This window comes from Orycteropus afer, unplaced genomic scaffold (genome assembly GCF_000298275.1).
Source record: "Orycteropus afer afer isolate SDZICR_OR568_19922 unplaced genomic scaffold, OryAfe1.0 scaffold00127, whole genome shotgun sequence".
Taxonomy (NCBI): Eukaryota; Metazoa; Chordata; class Mammalia; order Tubulidentata; family Orycteropodidae; genus Orycteropus; species Orycteropus afer.
Window position 1 is genome coordinate 3,973,929 of NW_006921714.1, and position 9,882 is coordinate 3,983,810.

The window sequence follows — 9,882 nt, forward strand, 5'->3', positions numbered from 1 at the left end:
ACTCTGATGATTCAGCTCTTTCCCAGTCCTATTTTGAGAGTCTTCTAACCTAACCGGACTATTCATAAAGTTGCACGGTAATGTATCAGACAGTGTTTCTTTGCTATTCATAAGGTTTTCCCTGGCCAATTCTTTGAGAAGTGGACGGCCTCTTCCTTCTTTCTAGTCTGTCTCAGTTTGTAAGCTGGGCTGATTGATACCTGTGCACCATGAATACAGATGCAAAAATCTCCAACAAAATCCTAACCAATAGACTCCAACAGCATATCAAGAAAATCTTTCATTATGACCAAGTGGGGTTCATAATGAAACGCAAGGATGCATAATGAAACACAAGTACGCAAGGATGGTTCAACATTAGAAAAAAAAAGTATTTTGAAAAATAGAGTCCATTGGACCCAGATGGTCAGTCAGTGACTATTTGTGTACAGGGGGCTAAGTCAGCTTAGCTTGGTTACTCTACTTACAACTAAAGAATACTAACTAACTCAGTCAGCTACAAATATCAGCATCTGTCAGCAGATCTTATTTCCTCTGGATAATTCACTGTCTCTACCAAAACACTCTCAACAGAATGTTTACATTCTATGTTCCTTTATGGCTTTGGCGCTGTCTGCCAAATTCTCTTCTAGCAGGGTGTGGTAGTGCAGTTTGTGTGTAAACTTGGCTGGGCTTGGTTGAGTGGCTGGGCAGCTGGTGGTAGTTAATCCCCATGAGGAGACTGGCAATGAACTCCATGGTGGGATCTACCACAAGCAGCTGGGTAGCTGCCTTTGGGTGTGTGGTCTGCTTCCTGTATATAAGGAGAAGCCTTTGGGAATGGTCTCTAGCCTTTGGCACGCTGGGACCCTGCACGTAGCTGTGTTATTGCTCAGCAGCCTGCTATGCTCTGTCGACCTTAGGACTTACGATGGACTTAAGTTAATGGCCTGCCATGTGGATTGGTAACATCGGGACTGTGCCGTTTTACTTGTCAACCTTGGGGCTTCTCAGCCTCAGCAGCCAGCAGCTGTCTGAGTGAAGAAACGCCTCTAGCTCCAGTGGGCCAGGAACAGGAGGCAGAGCTGGACCCCAAGGTTGAGGGGCTTTCACCCAGCCCCTAGAGCCTGGCACTCTGAACTCGGACTAAAAGCCTCCAAATTTTAAGAATAAACTCCTGTTTGTTAAGGCCATCCCATTTGTGGTGTATTCTTGTCAGAGCGGCATTAGGGAACCAGAACGCAGGGAGTCTTGAACAGGGATATACTGCAGTCACATAAGGGGTAGTCAGCACATGAGAAAAAATCCAGGTCCACTCACAGTTAGCTTAAAAGTAAAGCCCAGGGGAAGTTCAACAGTCACTTTCCTCTAGTATCTGAAGAACTCCCGCTGTTTTGATTAAACCCAAATGAGGAAACTGGCTTGCACTTAGGGAAGTGCTGTACCAAAAAAAAAAAAAAAAAATTCTACTAAACACTATACTTATACTTGCCATAGTCCAAGGGTAGCACTAGGAGAGACATTAGAAGACTGGAGTTCAACAGAGGGACAGATGTCTACCTCCCTTCTCAAGCTCAATACCAAGCACTGCTTCACTGAGCAGGTTATTCTATTCTCTTTTTTCCCCTTCATGTGTACAGGTGAATTCCCCTAAGTTAATGCCAAGCCACTACACACACCTCTGACATTCAATGCTTCTGGGGGGGATGTCATAATGTGTGCTTTCTCAAGGAATTTTTCAGGGAGTATAGGAATGATTTCCCATCTCCGCCTTACAAAACAAAGTAGCTATTAAGTTTCTCTGTCCCTAGAGCACCTACTTACTTACTAGGCAATCAGAGTGAAGGCTTCTAAGTGCCTCCACATTGTCATCTTCCACTGAGGCAGGATACCCCTGCCGTTCCTCTTGAGAAGCCCCTCTACTTTCAAACTCCACAATCTCCCCTTGGTAATCTAGACCAGAGTCCAACAATGCTCATTGTTAATCAACAGTCTTATATTTAAATTGAATTTCCTCTCTTCAGGATTAGCAGAGAAGGAAACCTGCTCCCCACAGTCCTCCGAGAATATCTTTCACTAAATTACTGTATGTCCCTCACTATTCTTATCCCAAGGCTCAAGAGTTGAGTTCCTTTAGTCCTTTCTAATAGATCCTACTTTTAATAAATCTTTTCCCTTCCTTACGGCTTTTCTTTAAACCCTTTCCAAGTTGTCCTCATCCCTGCAAGTACAGTGTCCTGAACTAGTCACACCTGTTGTTGTTGTTGTGTGCCATTGAGTCGGCCCCGACTCATAGTGACCCCTCCTTGGGTTTCCGAGGCAGTATCACTACGGAAGTAGGATTGCCCAACCTTCCTTCCGAGGAGTGGCTGGCTGATAGTCACACCTAGGCACTGACTAAAGATGAATAAAATAGTCGAACTCATTTGTTACTCCCATATTCTTCATTTCTAGGCATCCAAATACCACTTTTTCAAAAAAAAAAAGTTACAAGATTAAAAAGCTCTAAACTAAACAGAACTGGACTTTACCTTTTACTTATGTAGAACTACTACTGTAATTGCGTAAGCTTTGTGAAGATAGTAAGCCCTTGATAATTGTAAACTGTTAGCACTCTCAGTTCTACAACTGGCAGTCTTCCTACTGCCAGCACACAAAAGCAGGGATGGGATTATTACAGAACAGCAAAGTGCAGTAACATGTGAATCTAGCCTTCACCGAAGACGACAGCCCAGTCAAGCTCAAAGAGACGTAACAAGCAAGATACAAAAGGGGTGAGGAGGACACCAACAAAGAGAGAGGGCTAAAACAAAGTGTGAATAACGTTCATCGATTCAAAAAGGAAAAATCTAAGTTTGACAGTACTCTTAATTGTCCTTACCTCTGATTTTAAGATTGCATGAATGGCTTCAATTTCCTTTCTCCTAGAGTTAGGTAATTCTGCTATGAAAGAAACAGTACATACTGAATATTTGATCAACACCATATGAATAAACAGACATTTTAAGGAAAATCTATTTCACTGGCATGCTGATCTGAAAGCAAATTCAGAAGACAGACAGCCCTTGATATTCATCACAATATCCTAGTGCCACTAATGTCCTTCATTGCCATATGTGACTTTCTGCCTATCTTACACCTCAGGACTGCCGGTGTTACCCCTTGGAAGTATTCACTACAATTTTGTTGAGTAAGTTTTGCAAACTGAACCTCTTTCTTTGTTGGCTTATGTTATAATTTTAGATGAGACATATTCATCAATAAGGCTTTGAGGTCTTATTTCTAACTTCTTCTGCTCCCACGACTGTCAAATAATTAATGACCTATAAACAAAGAATGAAAATGGACTAAAGGAACATTTATTTAAAGAAACATAGATACAATTTTTAAAAATGGGAATGAGCTCAGTCTGGTTTTGTTCATTTGCATTTAAAGGGTCAGAGGCCAAGGAGTGCCCAAATGACACGATCCATGCAGTGGGAAAATCATTATGCCACAGTCAGATTTTTTTCTAGATACAAGCATTGTTTATTACTCACTTTAATAGTATAAAAATAACTTCTCTGAATTATAGTTTAAGTCAAAAGAAAATACATGCGGCATACAATCAAGAATAGCAACAAACCCACTTTTTGTTTTGAAAATCACCAGGTAGAATTGCTTCTGTGGATGTTTATGTATCTTGTTTGATATTTAAACTCTGAACTGCCTAATTGCTACTCTGATGAGGACAAAGCATAATCTCATCGATTTAGGAAGGTAATTGTTAGAAGCAGCAATTGTTCAAAGGATAAAAAAGGAGGCTTCTGTAGATTCTGCCCCCAAAAAATCCTGACCTCTTTAAGATTAAAGTGGAGAAGTTAAACAGATAAAAAAAATTCTGAATTCCTTAAGAAATAAATATGGAAGCTCTAGTAGTGTCGTGCCTAAGGCACTTGACTGCTAACCAGAAGGCTGGCAGTTCAAAACCACCAGCCACTTCTCGGAAGGAAGGTTGGGCAATCTGCTTCCGCAGCGATACTGCCTCGGAAACTCAAGGAGGAGTCACTATGAGCCGGGTCAGACTCGACGTCACATAACAACAACAACTGTTTATTAATGCTTTATTTGCCAGGCAAAATTCTAGGCATTTTACATTCATGACTTTGTTTAGTCTTCACAACCCCATAATGATTATTCCTATTCAAAGGATGAGGAAACTACACTTTTACAAATACTTAATAATTTACCAACGGTCCCTTAAATTGTAATGCACAGAATGGGATTTCAATTCATACCCCAATCTCCTAACTTTGAATAAATCAGTACTGTGTTTGGTAGGAACCCTGATGGCACTGTGGTTCAGTGCTCAGTTGCTAACTGCAACATCTCAGGTCTGAACCCACCAGCAGCTCCACAGAAGAAAGATACGGCAGTTGGTTTCCATAAAGTTTACAGCCTTGGAAACTTTTTTTTTTTTTTTCAATTGTGATTTGGGTGAAATTTACAGAGCAAATTCATTTTAGCCTTGGAAACTCTTATGAGGCAGTTCTACTATAGGGTTTCTCAGTCAGAACTGACTTGACTGCAATGGATTTGGTTTGGTTTGTTTCGTGCCTGGTAGAGCCGTAGCCTCCTGATATTGTAAACATGGGAGATTTTCAAGGTGTACCAACAGTGCTATTTGGGAACTGTTTTCTTATTCGCTGTTGGCTCAGCGCAGACACTCAATGAGTACTTGCTGAATGAATTAACAAACTACTCTGATCCTACTTTTAAATTATTTAAACCAATAAATTATTAAATGTTGTTGTTATGTGCTGTTGAGTCAAACCCGACTCATAGCGACCTCTCCTTAGGTTTCCGAGGCAGTATCACTATGGAAGTAGATTGCCCAACCTTCCTTCCAAGGAGTGGCTGATGGGTAAACCCTGTTCTAATTAAAAAAAAAAAAAAAAAAGGGGGGGGGTAGAAATGCAGGAAATAACTACATAGATTTTTAATCACTCAGCAAAATTTTTACTGAGCATCTACTATGTACCAAGGACGATGGCACATACTGGTAATATACAGGCAAATAAAACAGAGTCCCCTCGCTGGGCATCCAGGAAAGAGATAAATTAGAACTCAACATGGCAAGTGCTGTCACAGAGCTGCTGGAACACAGCTACCTGCAATCAGTCCAGCCTACCTGGGAGTGAGAATGGTTTCACCAAATACCTGACATGCCAGTGAGGTTGTACAGGAAATAGCGTTTTCCAAGCAAAGAAGGGTGGAGGAGGTAGAGAAGGAAGGGCTTTTCATGCAGAGACTTTGCTGTGGTGAAGATACCTGACAAATGACAAAGTTCGGTAGGGCAGAAGCTCTGGGTGCGAGTGGGCATGTGGCTGTACAGGAACGTATGCAACTGAGCAGAAGGGGCCGGAACAAAGGTCCCTGGCCTCCCCAAACTGAGGTTTGGATCGGCTGTAAGTAACAGTCAAGAGGTTTTAAAAGCCAATTTATTTCTGGAAAAGTAACTATGATAATATTAGAGAAAATGGACAGGAGCTGAAAGTCACAGGTCACAGGAAGTCATAGGTGACAGGACATGAAAGAAATTTCAATAGCCAAGGGGGGAGAAAAGGGGGATCTAAATCAAAGAAGCAGAAGTAACAAAGGGCAGGTGTGAGAAACAATTCTGCATTCATGATGAGCAAGATTTGGTGATTAACAGGAGAAGAAAAAGACAAAACAATGACAAAGATTTCTAGTTTAGAGACTGGGTAGATGGTGAAACCAATCACTAAGGTTAAGGAACAGAAGCACATGTGGAAAGAACAAAATGAATTCCACCTTTAACCTGCGGGACATCCAGCTTAGGGGGCTGCACACTTTCTGGCTTAGGGTCAAAGAAACAACCGACTCTTTTCACCTTAGGATGTAAGGAGAAACCAGCCCTTATCCGTCGCTTCTCTGCCTACCCTCATGGTCACCCTCTCCCACCCTACAGGAATCCCAATCAGTAAAACCATTTTCAGTAGCTCTCCAGTCTTCCTTCCTTCTGAAGACACTCCTGAGAATTGTAAATCTACACGTAAATACTATCAAGCCATCTCTATTTCAATCATATAAACAGGAAGGCTCAGTTAGAGCCAGATTAAAAAAAAAAAAAAAAAATTTAAACCAGCATGCTAATTTATTCATTTATAAAGCAGCAGACCCAAACCGAAATTAAAGAACTCTTTTGATCTAAATAGTACCTGCTGTCAAAAAAAAAAATCAAAATAGTAATTAACTTAACCACCGACTACTACTAACTCTGGGTCCCCAATCATTAGCAAAAGAGGATGAGGACTTCAACGTGAAGGGTTGTTAAGGATATCCGAAGAATCGGGCCTGCCTTCTTCCTTGTTCGACTTCCTCAACTGTCGAAATATGACGTGAAATCCATTTTCAACAGAAACACTACAATGTGTCAGCAGAGCAAGCAAAAATACGAAATAACTGAATAAGGAAAACACAGCATGTTTCACGAAGAAATAACGTACCTCAATCAGAAAGGAGAAAAGTCACTAAATATTTTGAGTTACTTCAGTTGGAACAAAAATAGAAAACAAAAATACGGCACTTGTCACAATTACTTTAAGTAAATAAATAAAGACAGCCAAAATCAGGTCCGCCCCCAAAACGAAAGTAAAGTAGTGGGCGTGGATAAAACGAATAAAAATAAACTACTTAACGTTGAAGCCGTTTCACTTTTCTCAGAAAGATCCAGGGGACGCAAAGGGAGAACCAGAATGCCTCCCCAGGGTCCCAGGCGTCCCTCATCAGAGAAATTCCGCGGAGAAAAAGAGAAGCAGCGCAACTAAGGGGGATAGCACTCTTTTCCGACCGGTCCGCGTCTCCTAACAGATGGAAGTAAAGACCAAACGGACGTTCACTGGATCCCAAAAAAGCCCTTCTTCCCATCGCCCCAGCTATTACCTTCCTCTTCCTCCGTGCCCTCCATGAGCATATCCTTTGTAAAATTTGAAATCTGGCCGGTGAGGGAAGCCAGGCTGCCCCCGACCTGACCCAGGGACTGGCCCAAGCCGGAGCCAAGGCCGCCAAGCCAGGAAGACATCGCGGTGGGTCAGACAAGGACCTGGTCCTCTCCGAAGAGAGCGTCCAGCGTTGTCGGACGACCCCGCCAAGAGTCCTCGCACCGGTGACTCCACGAGATTAGTCCGAATCACAACACGCAGGATTCCATAACACAATGAGCATTCATTCCCAGGCAACGCCGGTTTCGGGAGCTACCCAACAACGGCACCCAATGCTAGGAATGCCGAGGCCTGGCTGAGACTTTACCAAGGGTCCACCTCCAGTGACCCAGTCACTCCTTCGGGCCCTCTGCTCATCCTCTCAACTTCCTATCATCCAGGTTGAGCCACCTTCCTCTGTTTTAGGGACTTTCCCCAGTTCGGGAGGCAACTCCTGCCAACTCAACGCCGGCCGCCATGACACCCGCTCTAAAAGCGGTAAGGATCATAGAGAGGCGCTGCGGTGGCATAGAAGGGCTCTGCGAAGCCTGCTGGACGTGGCCTGGGCGCAAGGGAGGGTGGGATCGCGGAGGACCGCGTTCCGGTGGGCCGGGCCAGCTGCTCCCAGACCTCTGCAAGGTCAGCCTCCACATAGCCAGCTGGCTGGCCAGCTGATGCGGAGGAGGGGAGCAGGTAGGATGCGGCGTCCTCGGCCGATTCCAGCTGAGTTTCCAAACAACCGGGCCCTCAGGACTCCCGAAGGCCGGCGTGGCCACGAAGTTCCTGGTTCCTAGGAACCCCTCGGACGTTGTGTTGTTGAAACCTGAGTCTTTAATTCGGGCTACACCGCAAAGGCAGAGGCGCGAGGAGACTTGGCGGGATCATTCCAGGGCACGGGGAAGCAGCTTTAAATGACTTAGCACTCGGTGCTCAAATGAACATTTATTAAACAATCTCTTAAGTCTTGCTGTGTGCTGGACGCTAGGATAGAAGCTGAGCGTAGCAATGTATAAAGGATGGTTTATATACTCAAGTGTCCAGGCGGCATAGGAATTCACTCGCGTGCCTTGGGTCCCGTCGGTGGCGTGAAGAAATATGGATCAGGAGACGCTTCGATTTTTTAAAGGAGAAGTCTACTAATTTTTAACTCTTGGTACTTTTTTTAAAAAACACCTTGTGGACCAAAGAAATTTCAGCAGTGGGCCACTACTCCGTGATTCTGGGTTTTAAAAGCCCCTTTGGGGGATTTTTTATTTCCCCCTGGGGGATAGACAGTGGCCTAAGAAGCTTAAAGGATGAGTCTGACAACGGGTTATGATGTCTGGGACGTGCATCAAAGGACTGGGGTCGGGCAGAGGGGATGACGAAACAGGTGTTGTCAAGAATGAATACTTGTTGAAGTGGTATATAGGGGTTCATTGGATCAGCCTTTTATTTTACATGCATCTGAAATTTTTAATAATAAAATTTCATTATTTAAATAATAAATTAAAACGCAAGTCTGTTAACTGATAAAGTCTCATAACGTTTGGTATGAACACATCTTTTGCTGCCTAATACCCGTGAAGCAGCAAAACCAACCCAGCACAGTCAAATACATAAGATCACACAGGGTCCAAGGACTTGAGTGGCTCCAGGCGGGGGCGTCTAGCCTGCTCAGCTGACATTTTGAACCTTTGACAAAAAAAAAAAATATTTAAATTAGGCAAGCTAGTTTCTGCATCTCAAGAATCATCAATAACTATAGGGAACACAGTTCCTTTGTTCTGAGAAAACCAAGTATTTTTGTTTATGCAAGTATAAAGCAAAAACCCATTGTTAAAGTAGACTGACTTTAAAATAATAGCCTGATACTTCCCTCAGAATTTCTAAATACTATGATTATAATTGGGAGCTCTGGTAGCATAGTGGCTAAGATACTTGCCTGCTAACCAGATGGCTGGCGGTTCAAACCCACCAGCCACTCCTCGGAAGGAAGGTTGGGCAATCCTACTTCCATAGTGATACTGCCTCAGAAACCCAAGGAGGGGTCGCTATGAGTCGGGGCTGACTCAATGGCACATAACAACAACAACAACAACATGATTATAATTGGAGTTCTAGTGGCCTAGGGGCAGCTCTGGTAGCATAGTGCCTAAGGCACTTTACTGCTAACCAGAAAACTGGTAGTTCAAACCCACCAGTCACGAAGCAAGGTTGGGCAATCTACTTCTGTAGTAATACTGCCTCGGAAACCCAAGGAGGGGTCGCTGTTAGCTGGGTGGACTCCACCCGAGGGCACATAACAACAACCACAGAGGCTAATAAGATCCTTTTCTCCAAGGGTATGAAATTAGTAATGATGGGCCTTGGTGTGAGTTTTTGTTTGTGTTTTAGTTCATTATGCTGGGCTCTCAACAGACCATTTCAAAAGTCATTCACTTTAGACCTTTAATTCTGTCAATTATTTATTTTTTTTTTTCTTGAGGAATGTCTCCTCTCTAAAGAATCTAGTGCTCCTTTCAAAAGCTTTTAAACAATCCTCCTGATTTCAGTCCACATGTCACCCACCCCACTCCAAGGAACTGTTACTGCTTTCATTTTCTGCGTATTGTTGGGGTAACTTAGAGCCCTGGTGGTGCAGTGGCTAAGGCATTTGGCTGCTACCCAAAAGGTTGTCAGTTTGAACCCACCAGCCACTCCGTGGGAGAAAGATGAGGCAGCCTGCTTCCATAAAGATTTACAGCCTTGGAAACCCTATAAAGCAATTCTATTCGAAGTTCACTATGAGTTGGAATTGACTCAGTGGCATTGAGTTTGGGGATTGGTTTGGGTTGAACTTAACTTCTAACATTCAGTATTCAGGTTTCTCAGTTCTGCTCATTCCTATGTCGACTTCCCATCTCCCAATAAAACGTTAACATCTTGTCTGCTGTTGTTT

General features: G+C 43.4%; 1 protein-coding gene across 1 annotated transcript in view; it reads right to left on the bottom strand.

Moving 5' to 3' along the window:
* Positions 1 to 7,063, bottom strand: part of TRIP11 (thyroid hormone receptor interactor 11) — a 34,872-nt gene extending 27,809 nt beyond the window's left edge. The window contains exons 1-2 of the mRNA XM_042781487.1: positions 6,925 to 7,063; positions 2,861 to 2,922 (exon numbers count right to left, since the gene is read on the bottom strand). Coding sequence (XP_042637421.1) covers positions 2,861 to 2,922; positions 6,925 to 7,063 — 201 coding nt within the window. The remainder of the gene's footprint in view (positions 1 to 2,860; positions 2,923 to 6,924) is intronic.
* Positions 7,064 to 9,882: the final 2,819 nt, after the last annotated feature.